At 37.2% G+C, this 20,253-nt stretch overlaps 1 protein-coding gene across 2 annotated transcripts in view; it reads right to left on the bottom strand.

Annotated features, from left to right (window-relative positions):
• The window catches only part of GRID2 (glutamate ionotropic receptor delta type subunit 2), a 730,152-nt gene that overhangs the window by 109,765 nt on the left and 600,134 nt on the right, over nucleotides 1-20,253 (bottom strand). For both annotated transcript variants that reach the window (XR_005103041.1, XM_037379411.1), the window contains exon 12: nucleotides 3,980-4,118. Coding sequence is in view for 1 of the 2 variants with exons in the window: in XM_037379411.1 (XP_037235308.1) it covers nucleotides 3,980-4,118 (139 nt within the window). In the remaining variant the exon portion in view is untranslated. The remainder of the gene's footprint in view (nucleotides 1-3,979; nucleotides 4,119-20,253) is intronic.

Below are 20,253 nucleotides of genomic sequence, written 5' to 3'. Positions count from 1 at the left end.
AACTTGAACATTAGATTGAAACTTGAAACCAGCTAACACTGGCCTTTCAAATGACAAATTCTTTTACTTCCCTGCTGCTCATCCCACTCCCTCAACTTTCCCACAAAATTTCAGTGCCCATGAGAATGTGGTGACACCCTCCCATTACCCAGCCGTGCAGTAGTCTGAGCAAAATCAGCCTCTGCCAGTGGACTAATTCTGTCCTAAAGGAACCATAAAACATGGTAACGACAATACCGGTTCAGTGATGAAATTCACAGCACCAGCACCTATGACAAATAGCTCAAGACCTCCAAGTTTATTTGGCATTTACCAAGAAAAGCCACTCTTAATTATTATTCGCTTATGTTGCATTTGAGACAGCGGTCTAAAGATTTAAGGAACATAGAAACTATGCTTTGCTGCCATGATGTTTTGGCATTCAAAATGCTGACTTGATTTAAATGTCATCTGCTATGTGGGTCAAGTATGAACAAAAAATACATCTAGGAACTACTTTATGACTTTTGTGCCTCTACTCCTGATATTGGCGTGTTGCCAGAAGATGAAAAGCTAAGCTCCCAAAGGTAGCAAGAGTAGCTGTTTTTCAGGAAAAGAAGATTAATGCCCACTCTTATTCTTCTTATGTCATTTAAAAATTGTAACAATTTGATCCAAATTAATCAGTGGACTGAAGAACAAATGCCATCAACTTCAAGTGAGGTTACACAGCAAAGATCTACTTCAAGACTCTCTAGGAAAGGAAACATTTAACTATCCTCCCTAGTGCATTGCCTAACAAAATTTTATATGCTTTTCTTCTGAAAATAGGCTTCCGGATACCATGAGGCACTAACTAGGAAGAGTGGCTGAACCTTCAGACCAGCTAACAAAAGGAAGCTGCAAGAGCTCTGAGCACTATCTACACATCCAAAAACTGAAATACAGTAACTATGAAAATGTTTCATGGAAATGAAATGCGCTGTGGGCTGCTTGAATCCTCCTATCTTTTGCAAAAGATATCACAAGGACCATGCCTTCAACAACACGCTGTAATATCTGACATTAGCTAGAAAGCGGAAATGAAAACTTATTAACTACTTGTTACATCTGTGCAAACCCCCAAACTTCAATTTCTTTTATTTTTCTGACTTCTCTGAAGTGGCTGGGTAGCACTACAAGCAGAATCTGGTTCATTTTCTTTAAATACTTAAACTCATTCCCATTCTGGCCTTCAAACCTCCCCAAGGTACAAATTGATTTGTTAAAAAAAAAAAAAAGAAAAAAAAAAGAAAAAAAAAAAAAGAGCATCAGTTTTTTTTCTTTATTGCTTATTCATGTTTCCCACTTTGCAGTAATTCAGCATGGTAAACAAACAGCCTCTCTCTTACTTGCTGATTTGAGTTCCAATTTTGGCAATTTTGTAAACTGAAGTTTTACACTCCCACCATAGTTAGGATAACTTCATTCCCTAATGGATACTTAACACTTCTAATTACTCTATTTCTGAGCTGCAAGCACTATTGAAAAATGTCTCCGTTCTTTCATTCCAGGAGCTTTACAGCTGCAACATTTTCTACTGAATAAAACATTTTCAGTGACTTTGCCCATAAATAATACAGCACAAAGGCCAATGTAGTCTCAACTGTACATAATAACCTCAGAATTCCACTGAGGATTTTCTAGTGACATCATAATAAACTGCAAGAAAAAGCTGAAGATGTATTAAATTATAGTTTGGCTATATTTTGTTCTTTTTTACACATGATGAGAAAACTCAGACATTTGTCACAGTAATTTGAACATTTTTCTGGACTACTTCAAAACTAGAAGGGACATAATTTCAAAGCAGGATGCAGGAGCATATTTCATATTTGTAAGGACAAACTGAATGAATGAATGTATCATTATTATTTATTTTGCAAGTACAAATTCCCATGCTGTTTCTTCATGCTCATTAGTCAAATGTAAAGCTTTTTAAACTTAAAAAAAATAAATTAATCAATCTCCCTCAAAACGTCAAGATCAATGTTGACAAACATTGACACAGAATATCATTTTACACCTGTCATGAATGATGAAGGGATTAAAATTGAGACTACAGAGTTAACAGTTGCGTTGTGTCAAAATACCTGCTGCACTCTATGGTCTCAAAGTCTGTTGTTCAGATCTTGAAAGAAAATGGTAACCTGATTTAACTGGTAATACAATTGTACCAGGGGAATTATTTGCTCATGTGATTTTAGTCTGGTTTATGTGTCTCTGTCTTAGAGTGCTTAGCCTTCAAATAGATGAAAGTGTTGAGGTTGTTACCCCAGAAAGGAAGGATAACAACCATAGATACTCCATTCCCACGTGGGGATGAATAAGGACTGATAATGCTTGGGTAATTTGGACCATAGGAAACCAATTTCCCCTCTCCACCCCCCAACACCCAAGGAGCAGGGAGAAAGAGAAAGGGTTTATGAAGTGTAAGAGGATGCTCCTCATGGGGAGAGTTAAGAGATAACCATGCATTCAAAGTGAGGGGCTCTTTCTCCTCTTGAGTCTGAGCTTCGGCTTCCAATCACAAATAAAATTTGGCTGCTATTGTAGATGTTTCTTTGTCTATGTGCTGCTATGGCCTGGATTGGTTTTAATATGCAGAAAATCCTTACCTAAAGGAAAAGTGCCTTAGAGAGGCCATGGTGATTGGTTGGCATGTAGTGATGCTTGAACCCAACCTATGAATTCACAGGAGTGCAAGGCTCCCCCTGCCCCCTGAGCCACACTAGTGGTTCACTGTCTCAGAGATTTGGAAAGCAGCTGAACTAGAGGCTGCAAGACCTTAGATAATGATACTCAGAAGACAGGGACTTGAATCAACAACTGGAGTGAGAAAACTGAATTTTCCCTAAGGTCGGCATTGAGTCTGAGTTGAACGTCAGAATTTTACCTTTCTGGAGGAAGAAATACAGCAGAACATGCCTTTCTTCTTTATAGTTACATTATTATTTCTGCAAAGAAACATTTTTGGGAAAGGCTAGCTTTGTTACTCTCGCATACTTTCATGGACTTGTAGCCTCAAGACTAAAAACCTGCTATGGAAAAATGGCCAGCTGCTCCTTGAAGTGCTTGGATAGCTAATGCTTCACTGTATATTCTAGTGTCTGCTGTGACCCAAAGGGAAGAATTTTGGGGGTGGGAGAGGTCAGTGAAGCAGAGGGAGCAAGGATAACTCAGCATTCGTCTTGCTGAAGGATAGGAGACCAGAGAACAAAAGGGCGGAGAGAGAGGGTAGGAGACCTAGAAATGTTCCTGTGGCATGGAGACATGAGAGAATCTGGAAAAAAGGACTGGAAGGTGTGACAGAAAAACAGTTCACCGTAAAAGGAATAGAGAAAGAGAAGGACGTTTATGTTAGGGAGGCATGAAGTAAAAGAACCAATAGACAAAAAAAGAGAACAATGTATCTGTTAATGTAGTAAGAGAGCACCTGGGAGCAGGAGCAAAGATGACTAGTAAATGAATTTTTATTGTTGATATTAACACATTTTGGTCTTGGCAAGAAAATGTGAATTCAGCTTTGAGCTCTGCATACAAAGAAGAACATTGTGCTCCTCCTGATCAAAGTGTCAGAGCACAAGTGTGGGGTGAATTTGAATGGAGAGCACAGTCTGAAACACACAAAAATTTTTACTTTTTCATTTCAAATACCGATATACTGCCTATCTCAAACTCAATTGCTTCTTTCAAAATATGTATGTGTGCATACATATGTGTATGTATATATGCCACAGAATAGTATCTGCCAGAGGCCCACAGTCCTGATCCTAAAGACAAAGTGTCTCCAGGGAGGCTGGCAGTCTATGGTATATTGTTATTTTTTTGGCTTCCAAACTACTTCTCAGGGTGATAAAAATTTCTTCCTTTTCTCACATTTAAGTATAACATTCATACCCTTCTTTACGTATATGTATGTTCACCCCCCTTTCCCTCTTTTTATTCTAAATCAACTTACTGGATGGAGTTCTCAATGCGTGTGATGGTGAGGAAAGCTGCTAGGTTTGCTGTGTAGGAGGAGATGACAATCAAAGCAAAAAGCCACCAAGCTCCCATCATCAGTCGGGTTGCCAGGGTTGTGTATGGAACCTCTCCTCCTGTGGGGAAGAAGGAGAAGCAAGAGTTTTCATTTGGCAGAAGGAACCAAGATCCTTATTGCTCATGCGTTGCTGAAGAGAACTAGGTCCCAAGGTCAACAGGGTAAAGCAGTTAACTAAAGCAAGGTGCTTTATTAAATTGAGCAGAACTTTGAAGCACATTTTCTATGCAATGAAAAGTGCTGAAGGAAACCCATACTGTCAGCTGTCATTACTGTATTTAATCTCTTTTGCTGTTGTGCCTTTGACTACAATTCATCTGCCAGTCCAGTCCAGTAATGGAAACAGACTTCAAGATCTCAGAACAAAACCAGCAAAAGTAAATTCTTAAGAGCGTTTTTTCCTTAGAGATCTTATCTACAAACTTTAATTAAGTTTTTCTAGCATTCTTGAGAACATGAAGTTAAAAAACCCCATCAAAACACAATTACTTTTCACAGTTCTGTAGGCAGGCAGATGCTTATGTGAACTATATGTATACACATAACTTCCTGCAAGTGAACTCGGACACGAAATAAAAATAATCAATCACACATATTGAAGAAGAACATAAAATTGTTTTGTATTCCCATAGTTGTTTTCCTTTAAAATCCAACTTCCATGTAAGCACAATGTTAGTAGGAATTAAATTTACCAGGATGAGCTGCGCACTTGTGTGACCAGAGCCAAGTTTAACAAGCCATGAAAAGCATTACTATTTATTCAAATAGCTGTCCCCAAAACACACTAGTTTGGCGTCTTTGAAAGATCTCTTTCAGTTAAAAATGTATGAATCAGAGATTTTTAGATGAAGGAAAAGTCATTGTTTCAAAAACACCCGTTTTGTCCGCAGAATAGGTTCTGCTACAGCTACAAGTAACTAAGGGGAACAGGTGAATGCAGCAAACAGCCACGGTCAACTGCTCAAAATGTTCATCCTTTTCCTCTCCCCGTATACTCAGCAATTTGAAAAGTTGTCATTTTTTTGAGACAGCTTTCTCAGATGCAAAAAAGATGGTACAATACCTGGGATTTGCAAAAGCAGTTTGTTACAGATTCAATCATCTGTAATGTGCTGGATCTTCACTTACATAAAAACTTCTTCACATTTCCCCAGCAAACAGGTTTAAAGGCAACACAAATCACAATTATTCCCATTCCAAGTACAAATAATTTTCAATTATGCACACAAACTAGGTATTTAATCAACACTTGATTATGAAGGATCATCTTACTGTTTTATTCAAAGTTTCTCCTACCTATACAAAGCATTGGGAACTCTGCATCACTGTAGAATAAACAAATTTGAAGCTTTTTCTTATTTCACTGATGTGGAGTTGGTACCATATGTGAAATAATTACTGACTCCATTAATTTATATTTTTGCTATATAAGTATAAAAATCCTTTGTCTTTTAAGAAAAGCCAAAACCTATATCAGACCGGCACAGTTAGAAATAAATTTCCTTTTATTTCCAAGATGCCGTGTAATAATCTGAAATAAGAATCTACCAATCAGATCAGGAGATAATTCAATAGAAGGACTTTCGAAGATGAACATCAATTTCAAAATCTCTGGTTTTCTCTCCTGCATAAATTTTAAATGATTTTAATAGAATATTTCTACTTTACTACAGTTTTTACAATGTCTTTGGAATACTTAATTTAAAAATGAGTTTTAATAAAGTGAAAAGAGCAGACAACTATATCAATTTAGTGGAAAAGGCTGTTTGCCCTTTTAACTTTCAGATGCCAATCCCCTCAGATAACTTTCATATTGAATTGAATTGGGTAGAGTGATAGAGAAGAAGCCAATGATCTCCTGGACATCCCTGCATTTTCATTTTTCAGCTTAATGAGTAAAACTTTAGGTTCTCACCTTTTTTTTTTTTTTTATTGAAACGAAATGTCAGAAAATTGAGGACCACTGAAAGTCACATACCTGCCTTCTGGTTTTCAAGTGAGGATGCTGTGTAACAAGTGCCCATGAAAACCACCGCAGACACCCCAGCCGCAGCATTCCCTTACTGTTCGTACAGCATAGTTTTTCCATACACCGGTAAGGCTGTCCCCACTACTTACTGCTGCCTTTTCTTCTTTAACACCCATGTTAACAATAGACTAAAAAACTGTGAGTGCTGGTTATCCCTAGTGCTTTCACCCAGGTGTTTGTGAAGTCTTCTTCCTAATTCACAGTTGTACCTTGTATATCAGCAGCCAAGAAATGAAGCTTGAAGACAAAGCCCACGTCCAAGTACACGTATAATAAACACATCTCAAAATAATTCATCACTCCTGCTCTACTCCAAAACTTTTGCACTGATGCTCCTTAAACCACCATTTCTAAAGCAGGAGTGACACTGCAACTGCAAAGGTGAATGATTTTTAAGCAGTACAGGCAGGGTACTCCACCCCTGTCAGTGAAAGAACGAAACAAAAATCAAAGGAGACCTTATACTGCCATAGTATCATTTCTTTGGCATCTATTAGGAGACTTAATGTGATACAGTCTTGTTCTATTGTACTGTTTGCTTAAACACTTCCCGCACCACGACAGCTCACCTTAAGAAACCTTTTCAGTCCCTTCCCCCAATTTTGTTTCTAGGGATAACACTTTCCAGAGTTTTCTTTCAGTCCAAATTTACATGTTTTCTCAGTGCAGAAGAGTACCAAGTCAGTTAGGAGAGCAACAATCATTGGCTTTCCATTCACGTTACCATGAAAAAGAGCTACAGACGGAACAGTCACTATTGTTGACTTTAAATTAGTATGCAGAAGAGACATGCATGTAAACCCCTCTGAGTTCTGCTTCCCAGTACCTAGTACTAGTTTCAAGCGCATGGACATTTTTATGGATGACAGCATATTCCAGTTACAAGGGGTTAAGCACAGGACACACAGCGCAAGGGAAGAGGGAGCCAAGAAGATGATACAAGTCTTTCCCTGCTATTGTCTTTCATATCATACCGGCAGAGCTTAATAACCCCTAATGGCAAAGCGGACCCCCTGATGCCATGTAAACACATGTTGGTGACTGGAGTAAAATCTGTCCTATGACACCTTATTCATATAGCAAAATTCATTAATGGGAGTTAACATGCTGGTTGTGGTTATATTAAAAGCATTACTGCTGTAACATGCTGAGCAACACTTAAAAATGCTGGGCACCACTTATGACACAAATTGAAATCAGACACCCAGCAGCCCTGGAGTTGCTTTGTCATTTTGAGAGACTGACTTCAAATGAATACAGAGACTGGATTATTCTTTAGATTTGCACACTACCTATAGATCACCTATGCGGTGGCTACAGCTCCTAGTATAATTCAGCTGATATTTTTGATGTCTACTAAAAATCATTTAAAAATCTAGTCTGCCTTTAAAATTTTCTGATTGCATGTGCAGGAAGGCAAAGATATTTTCCAGAGTAAATTGAACTCGCAAAAATAAATCTTATTGGGAGTTTTCTGAAAGAGCTGAATTACCGTACAAGTGACAGTGAAAGAAATTACTTTTAGTCCTCCCACTCTCATCCAATGCAGCTCTCCTTCATCAATCCTAGACTAGTTTAATGCTGGCCTACTTCAGATGACAGGTTTAGACTGCAACTTATCTTATGAATTTTTGTTTCTTCCCGTTTCTTTCCAAGTGCTTCAAGCTAAATATCAGAAAGTAAGAAAAATAACACATTGTCTTGACAAAGCAAACAATATAATATATAATTACAACAGACCTAAATACCAGGAAACAAAACCACTCTAGGAGATAAAATGTGAACGTAAACAGTTCCCATAGTGATTTCTAATGCCTTTTAAGTTGTTCTTCCTTGTTAGCAATAAATGTAAAGTTTTTTTCAAGTCAAAAATTGCAAGAGAGGATTACAGGCAAGAAGGAGGAATGAAATAATGAGAAAAATGGGTAAAACAGGAAAATTGAGGATCACAGCCTGGTGAGATCTTGGTATTCCATAATTCTAGACATAATTAAAATAATTCAAAATGCATAGGCTGTTTCTCCAAACATCTTGTTCTCAGGGATTTGTTAATTGTTTCCTTGAAGAAAAGTGGTTCATCTGCGTAGTCCAGAACTATGAAAGTATTTCAGATAGAAATGGAGAAAGTTTTTTTTTTTATGAACAAAAAGAAACGTTGAAATATTTCTTGGAGAAGTTTTAACTGAAGTCAACATTTCTGAGATCAAGTCTGGTGGCAGTCATCTTGCTGAAAAGTGGTGCAATTTTTGTTACTAGTCATCCAGGCAGTAAACGTGCAAGGTAAGGTCTCTAATTTAATATCAATTTAACGACTTCACTGGGAATGCACAATATTTATAAATAAAACCCATTTGCTTAACAGCTCAAAAATATTTTTTGTTTACTATTACTACAGCAAATAGCTTGGTAGCACAGAGCCCACAATACTGAGAAAACTCAGAACTGATTATTGAAAACAGTAATGCCTTTTGAAGATTCATTATTGAAATTTATTTTATAAACAACCTCACATGCAGACAAAAGCCACAAACCACCATGATTCTATGTCCTGAACTTGATAACTCTACTAAATGATGTTTCTGTGGTGAGTTGAGAGCTGGACTGGGAGTCTGCTGCAGCTACTTCATATGTGAAGAGAGAGGCTTGGATGAGAAGTCTCTACCCTTCTCCTACAGGAAGGACACTGCAAGAATCACAGCTTGCAATTTCTATTTGTCATAACCACAACTGCCAGGGAAATCCCAAAGACTAGGTTTTCATTATAGACAAAACTAAATTTGTCACCAAGGCTTACTGTTGAGGCTACCCTACCATTCTCACTTTAAGAACGTATCTCAGTTGTGAATAAATTTGTCAGATTTCAATCATTTACTCCTCAGTAGTCTCTACTAGAGGTCTGCACTGAGCTGAATTTCTGTGTAAGGTGTTTTATCCAGACTTTTTAAAAATAATTTTGAGAACCACGAAAAAGATGTTAATTGTCACCATTTTGTTGTGGAATCCAGTACTACCAAACTTGAAAGCCAGAATCTTGATTGTGCTTGGAAGGGGAAGGCACAGAAATAATAGGGTGGGTTATCTGGAGACAGATTTTGGTTTTGCTTTTGCTTGCAAATATTCTGTCCACATTCAGTGAATTATTGGCCTTTGGAAAAAACCACAAAGGACTGGGAATTGGATTCAGTTTAGCCTTTAGCTTGTTAGAACAGTCACATCAATTATGCTGTGCATCTGCAATTTCTATTTGCACAAATATAAAGTGCAGAGTTCTGTTGCAAATAGTTTAGATCAATGTATGTCTTATGTTTTCTTTGTGAAAGGGACATTAATAGAGAGTGGATGTAAGGGGAGTAGTCTGTATTAACAAAAAGGAAAAGGCATTTTATTTTTCAGCTATTTTTGCCATGAGAAACAAAGCCTAAAGTTTGACTGAGGTCTGTTATCTTTACAAAAGTCTGCAAAGCAGAGCTCTTCAAAGGCAGAATCTTTCAGGGCATTAGCTATTGCTATTGTTCTGTTAAAAACTTTCTCGATAATATAAAATCTCTCCTGTTTTCAATTGGAAATGTTCAATTGAGTATAGGACAAAAAAAAATACTTTACAGTCAATGAAGCCTGTACCTATTTCTACCAGCTGTGAAATAAATGCAGCTTGGAAGTTGTTGGAAAATCTCTCATCATGACTTTTTCTTTCTTTCTTTTCATTTTTCACCCATACTTTTCCATTCTTCCTTGAACCGCGCAGAGTGCATTAATTTCCATAACATATAAGCTGGCATGTCATAACCTGAGTTTATAATATTACATTGTGCGCTGACGTTAACACTCATTGACCACAGCAGGCATGACATGTATTCTTCAACAGGAGAATACAATCCTTTGAATTGGTAATGCCTTCCAAATAAGCTTGTAAATCACTGGTTGAGTTCCCTAGTCTTGCAGATATTGGCAGATTGCAGGGGACCGAGAGTAGGGAAGGAACTGAGCATGAGGCAGGGCTGGCAGCCAGATTCTACAAGGTCTGGACAAGTTCAAAAGCCAGCTATTGCTTTTATTCATCACACCACCTGTTCCTCCCCTAGCACTTTATTTTTATTAAAATGTAGTGATTTTTTGTTTTAAATTTTTATATGAAAAGAAACATTCAGATATTTTATTTTACACATGAAATGTTTCTTCAGGTTTTACTTCCTAAAGAGAGAGCTCTGCACCTAGGCATCACTACTACCGTTAATATTAATACTATGACAATGCTCCAAATATATGAGGTTACAAGTTACAGGAATTGTACTTTTGGTTCACTGGAAGCAGTAGGATTGAAAGGGAACCAATTTTTAATAGTAAAGTGATTATAAAATCTTCCATCAAATCTAAAAGATCAAGCAACATTTTTTTTTTTTTTAATATAAATAAGAATGTAAAAGTCATGTGTAGTGGAGGTTTTCATTGTCAAGGTATTCTCACTTATTAGTTTTCTGAAAATAAACATGAAGTAAATGAGAAATTCAGAGGAGATATTTGAAACATTTTAAGACATTAAAATATTTAAAATTTTTCATATTTTCTTCTATTTACCATAAAAATAATTTAGTAGCCATTGTAAACTCATTTGGATGTTGGTATTCGTTAATCTTATAATTTGAAATATTAGATAAATTTTTGAAGTCTGTCTTCCTAGCATACAATTGATAGAGGAGACACTTTCACATGTGTACTCCAACGGCATTACAGCTCTTCAGAGTTTATAGCTGGCCCATTCTTTTTGCTGAACACAAGTCCTTTATGTGACAAACACCGTGCTTAAGGGACATACTAAACAAATCCTATCTCTGTCTATACCGAAAATCTCCTTGCGTATCCTTTGTCATCAGCTTCCAACAGTATTCTCTCTCTTCAGGTACTGTTCAGTGTCTAGCTCAGGTGTGGGTCCTGGCGATACATTATAAAGCATTTTCTGTATGCTGCTGATATACTTACCGTGGACAGTCTTTGGCTTCCTTTTCCCCATTATTTCTACAGCCTTCCTCCTCCTCTGGATGATTTTGAGGAGACAGGCTGCTATTGCAGTCTTTGAGAAACACTAATGTTTTTTATCAGTATATATCTTCAATGCCGTACTTTTTAATGGTGATATCTTTTGAAACTGTTAAGTGTTTGTCTATATTTGTGAAGTCTTTCAAGTTGTTACATCCATACCTTAAGGTGGAAGAAACACTTGAGTTGAAGGTTCAGTTTGGTCTTTAGGTTTTACATTATATTTTTCGGCTTTATAAAACCTGCCCAACACTCCAGGAGTCAGATCAACAAATAGTGGTCCTGGATGGTCCTTAACAAGCTCTTTTAAAACGCTTGGGTGAAATTTGCTTGGATGTGCTGATTTGAAAATATCTGATGTTAGTAGCTGTCATTTAGCATCCTCTTGAGTTGCTCTTGACATGGAAAGTGTTTAATTCCCTTTTTCACTAACAAAGAAAAGAAATACTTATTGCTTTCCCAGCATAACTACTTTGAATGGTATCACCTTCACCTAATGCACTACTTCCATTTAAGGTTTCTTTAGCTCCTAATAAAATTTTCAAAGCCCTCCTTCCTGTTGTTCTCAGCTCTGACTCACCTCTGTGTACACTTGCTCCCCACATCATTTTTGCTAAAGTTTGTAGCTTTCAACTCTTTGGTGTAATCAATGTTCCTTTTTCTTTCCATCTGCTTTATATGTGCATTCAAGATGCTTCAGCATGGGCAGCCTGAGACTTGAAACATACATCCTTCAGATTGAATGTCCCTATTATACCTCACACTTTCCCTTATGCATTACAGATATGTGCTAGAGGAGCTAATCTTCCTCTGCTTCAGTGTGATTTGGTGGTCCACAGCAGCCATTGACTCCCATCTCATTTTGTGCTCCAGCTATTAGCACATGGTCCCACAAGAAATCAAGATCAATTCTTTCCAAGTTCTCAATGCCTCTGAAACACCTAATGTCATTTTGACATAGTGACACTCTTCCCCTTTTGCCCACTTTGTCCATCTGTCTTTCAGTAGTTCATGGTGTCATATGTTCCTGCTAGATTTCAGTAACACCACAAAGACCACATTTATATTTGTGAGTATTTCCAGCTGTTCTTGTTTATTACTCAGATTTCCTGCACTGGTCTATAGGCAAGTCATGAATGTGTTCACTTTGTCGTCTGGTGCCCTGATTAATTACACACCACCCCCCACCCCCCCACCCCCCCCCATGTCTTACTTCTGAACTAAACAATCACTTACTCTTTACCATTTGTTGTTGTCAGTGTAATGATCCCCTGACTAATCTCATTACACTTGCTCCCTGGAAGATCGTTTCCTTTCACCTGGGTGGGAAGCACTGCCCTCATTGCCCTCCCAGAAGGGAAGTAATGATCCACAAAAGAAAGCTCTCCTCATTTACTTCTCCCCTTTATGTGACAGGGAGAATATATGAGATGATCTTTCTTCTCCTTCAGGCTTATTTCAAATCACTTCTAATCATTTGAAATCTGTAAAGTAGTTTGAGAAGCTGCATCTTATATGTGCTTATAGATCCTTATCAACAAATTTGGAAGCCAGCTAACCTGAGGGCATATGTGCAACTTTGTGCAGGTAGATACAGGCTCCCTCCCACCTCCTACCAAGGAAGCCAGGCATAAACCAGCTCCCATCTGAAAAAGAGATTACCATGCTACCTTGTCACTCTTGGTTACTTCTGACCAGTAATCACCTCCAAGTTACGTTTCCTATCTTGCAAACTCCTGAAAATCCTCCATTTGCTGCTGCTGTACATCTGTTTGTATGTGCCTTTGGCATTTAACTTGCATGCTAAGGCTCATTGCTCAGCTCTTTTTCCTCATTAATAGGAAGAGATTACCCATGCTGGGATGTCAAATGATGGGGCTAATCAAGGACCAGTGACACTGCCACCAAGCCCTCATCAAGTTGCAGCCCAGTGTACGTATCTTATAAATCTAGTCAAAGGGCCCTGACAAATAATGTGATGGACAAACAGAAATGTCCTAAAGATGGCCCAAACGATTACCCACAAACTATTTTGCTTGAAACACAGAATCTTCAGTCATGTTCTTTGAAATCCTCCTCTCTGAAGCTAGGAAATGCTCTAGCACCAAGGAAAGGGGTAGTGCTACCCAGTGCAAAGCATTTCAGCCTACTGCTGCGTTGGCTCACCACTGGATTAGCAACCTGCAGAGTCTTTATAAATTTGAGCTTCTACCACTTCTATTGTCAATTTTTTTTTCTGTCTTCAAATACCAAGCCTGCCCAGCTTGCTGTCTTTACTGCAATGGCTTCATTCTAGAATGTGACAGAGGGCTAATCATTTGGCCACCAGACTCCCTTGTAAAACTCTTCCAAGACACAGCAGGAACTGTCATAGGCATCCTTGATTAAAATTTTGTTTGAAAATTAATCTATCTGCAAAAGTCAGACATGGCTATTCACTACATGCTTCCAATCACTTGTTTATACAGAGCCCCCCTTTTCTTCCTAGATCTAATTTTTATAAAACAGTAGTTAGAGGCTCTATAAAGCTGAAAAATAATCCATGACAATAGCACTACTAAGGGCAAATCAAGGAGGGCAGCCAGATACAACATCCCTTTATGTAAATGGGGGTTGTACCTGTAAAGGTCTGTTTTAACTCTGTCTTAATGCTCAGGTACTGTGTACAGGCTTTCTGTAATGTTTGCCATTTCCATTTTGAGAATGAATGAGTCAGAGTCTCTTCCAAATCACTGCTAAGCTATGACCATACAGTGCAGGATTCAGCCTCAGAATAATCTAGATAGAACTGTGCTCTGTCTTTTACTACTTTGTAAAGCTGCTGCTTTTTCACAGCTGTAAAAACATTCCATAAACCAAACCCCTATTCATCCTAAACATAATGATCAGGTTTGCAGAGAATGAAAACAGAGAAAATTTGTTGCATGGGAGAAGCAAGAGCAAGTCAAACCCAAAATCTAGTGGACTTTGTTAAAGGCTACATTAAACAGACATTCAAGCCTCTGAGTAAAATTTAGAACAGTACAATGATGAACATTTTTACTTTTTCTATTCAGGAATTTTTAGGTAAAACGCAAACATTAAAATATATACTGAAAGTACAAAAAAGGGTCTAATAACTGCATTCCAGAAGAAAGGGATCTAATGTGATAATGGAAAGTCTAACCTCTTTTCAGCTGAGCTGAGATTCCAATTTTCTGCATCACTAGCAATGATAATGTTACACAAACAGTGTTCAATCATTAAATTAATTCCCATTAAATCAATGTCCTTAAAGGCCAAACAGTCCTTTAATAATTACCTGATTAAAATGATGTTAGCATAACATATTAGTTAGAGCATATTTATATTTCCTTTCCCAATAATAAATCGTTTCTTTCCACCCATTTTGCTGAAACAGTGGCAAAGAGGCAAAAGTTGGGGAAGGAAGCATGTCGTATCACCATGTAGCAAATGGCTGTGGTCTAGCTTCTCCTGGTATTGGTGATACTTCAACAACATACATTAATCAGATTTGCACTTCTATTATATAGTTTTTACAGTATGAATCTTAAAAAGCTAAAGGAATTAATTCCTAGCTTTTGAGTCCAGACCCACAAAATAAATGACTTATTTCAGATATTGCAACTTTGCAGTGGTTGAATTCCATCTTTCTGTGAAATTAGAAAAATAATGATGTTTTCAAATGAAAATCAAAGCACATCATAGATAAAAGAAAATGTTACAAATAATAGTGTGCAGTAATTTAATACCAGTAACTTGTAGTGACTTGTGCAACATAATTGCAGAGATAGGGGATAGATACACTTTAAAGTGCTTCTAAATTTTTGCCAAATGTATCACAAAACTACATTTTGTTTTTCTCTTCTGTTATTACAAAAGAAGAGTAATGGCTGCAGCTAAAGTTTGAAACGGAGGCATCTACTTGTATTTGCTGAAGTTACTGGGAGCTCTTAGATGAAGCATTACTAGATTTATACTACACATATCCAGATGCCAAAATATCATGCAAGTCTCCATATTTGAAAGCAAATCTTTTGATTGCTGTAACTATGACCAGATTGGAACTGTGAGGCTGGCTGCCCAACTCTAATGAATAAGTTGGACAAAATCTCTCATATTAATGCTGCTAAAATGCATTGTTTTACTAGAAGATTTAGCAGGGTTTCAAATTTAATTTTGGGGTTACCCAATACAGCACTACTCAATCACATAATCATAAATAATAGTGCAATAAGCCTAACAATTTTACCAACAGCTGTTTGCTCAAAAGAAGCTTTGACCAGATAATATTTCACTGCTACTTTTACAACATGGGACAATAATTTTACATGATATGATTCTAGACATACACACACACACAGAGGCAAACACAAAATGGAGCTCAAAGTACATGTGTAACAAATATGAGGAGCTTCCGAGGATCCTACCCTGTAGCACTGCAAGGTGTGCTTTTAAGATTGCACCCGACTGCATGCCTGTATAAAGGCACTATTTGGAGCCACCGTGAATGCATCAAAATGATACATGCATACTCTTATTTTAAAGAATATCGGCACCTGATCTTACCAAATCACCTTGCAGACTGGCAGCCTTCTGATTAGATTTCAGGAGATGCTGAGACCCAGTCTCCCTATTACTAATGGCTGGATTCAAATGCTCTACAGCCTCAAACAATCCACCACAATTATCATCTACGGTACATATTCTTAAGTGGGTAAGAAGTTAACTGTCACATATAGTTTGCATAGTGGTGGCCTTTCCACAGAATAATGGCAGAGTTTTACATAGTACCTTCCCGGATGGCAAAAAAACCCTGTGCACAATGGACTGAAAACAGGCCATCTGTACATGCAATTAACATTAAATCGAACAATGTCATTAATGAGGTATTAAAGTGCTGCTTTAGCTAAGAGCCTGTCAGGGAGGACATTATGAGCACGAGGGAGAAAGTCCCCTTTGACTGAAACTGAGCCACTATGAACCAAGTCAAACAAAAGACAATTCAGTCAGATCATAAGGATAAACAGTAATTCCAGTAGAGCCTCCACAGCTTTTGACAGGTACTTTTCCCCATCATCCTTTTTTTTTTTTTTTTTTTTTTTTTTACCTTTACACAGCTCCAAGACTCAGATTTTGGGGGTGAAGGGAATTTTTTTAAAGAAGATCATATACTGAAAGATTGTTTTTGGCTTGAACTTTCAAAGTATTATGAAATGCTTTATAAATCTGTTCTTGCAAGCTTTCCAAGCATCCATCATAACAGAGTGCCACCTGACTACTTTGGAGGCAAGTGAATCACAGACATCTTGGCTACATTAGTTTAGTTTTCATGTCACTAATTCTAGTTATCCTTTAATTTTCAGGGTGTTTCTCTGCAATGAACTCCTAACCTTACAGAATTCAATCATCAGTAATGCAGAAGCTCTAGTTATGTTACTAAATAACACATTTTAAAGTTTAGACTAAAAATCTCCTTCAAGGGGCATCCTGTAATATTGTTACCAAAGTGATCTCTAAAGCTCAGATAACCTAAAGTAGTACGACAGGTCATAGGAAGAGTGGAAAGAAGAAAACCCTTGTCCTTTTAAGTTTCACTTAGAATAATGCTACAATGTCATTTATTGATGAAAATAACTAAGACAAATGTTTATGTTTGAAAGATGAATAACCTGTTTTTTTACTGCAAATCAGATATCAACCTGCTTAAGATCATGACTCAGATTTGTCAGAAGTGAAAAGCAACTTCAAAGATGACTTTACTGGATTGTGAGGATTTTCCTCTTTGAGAGCAGATACAGAAATGAAAGAAGCTATTGTAAGAACAGAATACATGCTTATACCTAAAAATGTTCTATTAGCAAGTATATCTGGGTGTGAACTATGAACACTCCCACTCAACAGATTTATTATCAGCATTCCTTAACAGCCTGTTTGCAGAAGACTTTCTATCTTTCCCCTTCACTGTTACCTTTATTCTATCCCAGTGTGAGGGAAGTAGACTCCTCAGTCAAAACCACATATTTCTTCATCTCCATTTTTATCTGGTAAATGGGGTATCACACATTTTTAAGCCAATACCATCTCACTAACTTCAAAAGCACTGAAAAGGTAAAGTCCTACTTTATGATCTTTCACTTCCCTACTGACAGTAGAAGAACAAAAATTAAGCAGCATGAGGTTCCTACAAGATAATGCTGCTGTAATGAAGTCAATCCTCTTAATTTGCATGCTGGGAAGCTGAGTAAATAAAAAACAAAACAAATAAAAGCCCCAACAGCGCTCTTTTTCTCGTATTTGCTGAGAGCGGACCTTCATCTCAGCAATCAGGGAAAGCAACGGGTTGGTTAGCTTAATAAAAAAATTAATTTCGTATCTTTATATGCTTCCTTTCCATATTAATTTTGGCCTACTCCTTTTATACACATTTTAATATTACAAGAGGTCTGAGGAAAAAAAATCTTGACAGCTGAAGAACAGAGACTCCTGTCAGCAGCATCAAAATCTCTTTGCTGCTCCTGCCTTTACAGTTTACAGGCAATTTTCCTGGCACCTACCCACCAGTTGGTGTTACAAAGAAAAGCTGCATGGGTGGATACAGCTATGGCACAACTGTTGCAGAGGAGGGACTCCCCACAAACCAGAAAAGCAATTGAGAACTACCATGGGTCCCAAACAGCCCAAACTGCCAACTTAAGTGTAAGCTTCTGTGAAGAAAAATCAAATAGCAGGGCAAGTTGGGCTTGCTTTTTCAGTTTCAAAGCATCTTCACAGATAAAAATGTGGGTTACAGTCCTCCACCATGCAAGAACCATTCAGTTCCTGGCTAAATTGGTCTACCTCGCTTTCTCAATTAAATATATATTATACACAGGTGAACTCTGAAAAGTCATAACTGATTATTTAATCTGATTCTAACTACATTCTTTACCCAAATGTAGTATAAAATCATGTTAGAAATCAAAGTGGTTAAAGAAAATACTCTGAGTAAAATATTCACCTTAGGATGCTTTTGAAAGAACAGAGAAAGATGGATAGGTGCCACAGACACCCAATTCTACTTTCCCTTTTGCCTCATTTGGTTTTGATCACCATTTATGCTATAGCCAGGCAGACATTACCTTGTCACAGTCAATTAATCAGGCTTGGAGCTAGTCCTAGGGTAATGAAGGTGTTTTTTGGGCTTTCACACTGCCATTTATTCTCCACCTCCTCACAGAAGTTGTGTCAGGCACAACATCTCTAAATATACTGCCTTATGTACCCAGTGCTATTACTCAAGCGAGCAAGTGCACACAAGATATAGAAATCCATTATTTTAGATGCCTCTGAGAACTGCCTGAGCCTTAACTTCAATTTAGGGGAAAATCCAAGTATATCTCCTGGCAGTTTAATACTAGTGATATCACATTGCTGCAAAAAAATGCCCACACTGTTGAACATTTTACTTGGAGCATGGTTATTCCTTGGAATTACATTTTCAAAATGAGACAATCATCTAAATCTCTGAAATTGGTATGCACATAAAGCTACATCCAATATCTGCAAATGTGCACTGTCTGTATACATGACAATGATTCTTAGGAGATATTGTCAGTTCCAGTGATCACTTGTAGTTTCCAAACACAATTGAGACACAGAACACAACCGCCAAAATTTAGTTAGTTTTGAATACTGTTAAGAGGGCTGACCAAACCATTGAGACGTATGGAAAAGCAGCATGGATAACACAGGGCTGTAGTAGCTCTTTCAGAGAGACGACTTTATGATGTAAGCCTAGATTTAATATAGTAAAATGAGAATTTGGGGTTTTCACATTTAAAGGTGGAAGTATAATGCCACAAACACACCTGCTGGTGTGTGTGCTAGAAAAAGATGGAAATTGTTTTTTTTCTTAATATGTTTGGTATCTGACTTTCATTTTCCCAGCTTAGTGCATTTTAGGTTCAGCAATTCTGTTCCTCTTGTTAAAGGAAGATGTCAAGACTTGGCATTAGTTTGAAGAGCAATTAAAATAGTTAATTAATGAGACTGGCATTTAAGTTTTGCTTTCTATCAGAACATATAAAACATATTTTTATGAAGGAAGATAGATAATATCTCCCTTTTACAACCGAGAATTGATATACAAATTATTAAATGAAGTATCTATGGTCAGCCAGAAGATGAGGTGCAGAGTCAAAACTGGGAACGAGGTCTTAGAACTAAAGTCTTTATATGGGATATTTTTTGTTTTCTAAACTTAAAAAATAATTAGGTTTTATTGCATGTGAAGGTATAATTGATTTCTAACGTGTTTTTTTCAAAATGCTTTCAAAGTTTTCCTCTGAATATTAAATACATAGAGATTGGTGTACAGTTAATTAAGAGAAAATGTCACTAAGATACGTTGTTACAGCATAATGGTTTCCTGCTGATATGGATATGCCAAGAGTGAGATAAGCAAGATGAAGTAACTTATTAAGCAACAGCACACTCCAGGCAGTGCATTTCAGGAGGATTCTATCACAACTTGGGTAGTAATTCAAGGAACAAGACTGAGAATTCTGAGCAGCTTTAACCATCTGCAAAGTATTATAATGACATAGAAGTGCCAAAGCTTGGAGTCTATTTTATTGCTTTTATGAAATGTAATTTAAACAAGGCAAACAGTAAGTTTTGCTCATTTACTGAGCATTATGAACATAATTGACCATTACTGACACCATTGATGACCAATCAAAACCTCCAGTTGTGACCAGAATTTTAAACTAACCAAACATAAGGGGATAAAAAAAATGGCCCACCAGTGATGCTTACATAATTTCATAACTTTGCTAGGTTAAGAAAGAGTGTTAAAAATTCTGATGAAAAGAATACTTTTGTGGGTAATACTTCAAGCATCCATTATCCTGTGGTCAAACTGTATTTATAAATATATCAGAATTGTTTGTTTTGTTGTAATTACTGAGAAGTGATTAAATCTTGAATGATTCAGACATTTTAAAGATATTTTCTGTTATAGCAAAAAAGTCCCAAAGATAAAAATCTGCCTGGTTTTGTTTCTTACAGACAATGCCAAGTGAAACAGAACCTTGCATCTTTACCTGCATAATCTACAATCCTGCCAGACCAGGTCAGAAATACTTCC

Source organism: Falco rusticolus, chromosome 1 (genome assembly GCF_015220075.1).
Source record: "Falco rusticolus isolate bFalRus1 chromosome 1, bFalRus1.pri, whole genome shotgun sequence".
Lineage (NCBI taxonomy): Eukaryota > Metazoa > Chordata > Aves > Falconiformes > Falconidae > Falco > Falco rusticolus.
Note: the sequence above shows the minus strand (reverse complement) of the source record. Positions and strands in the feature narration are given on the sequence as shown.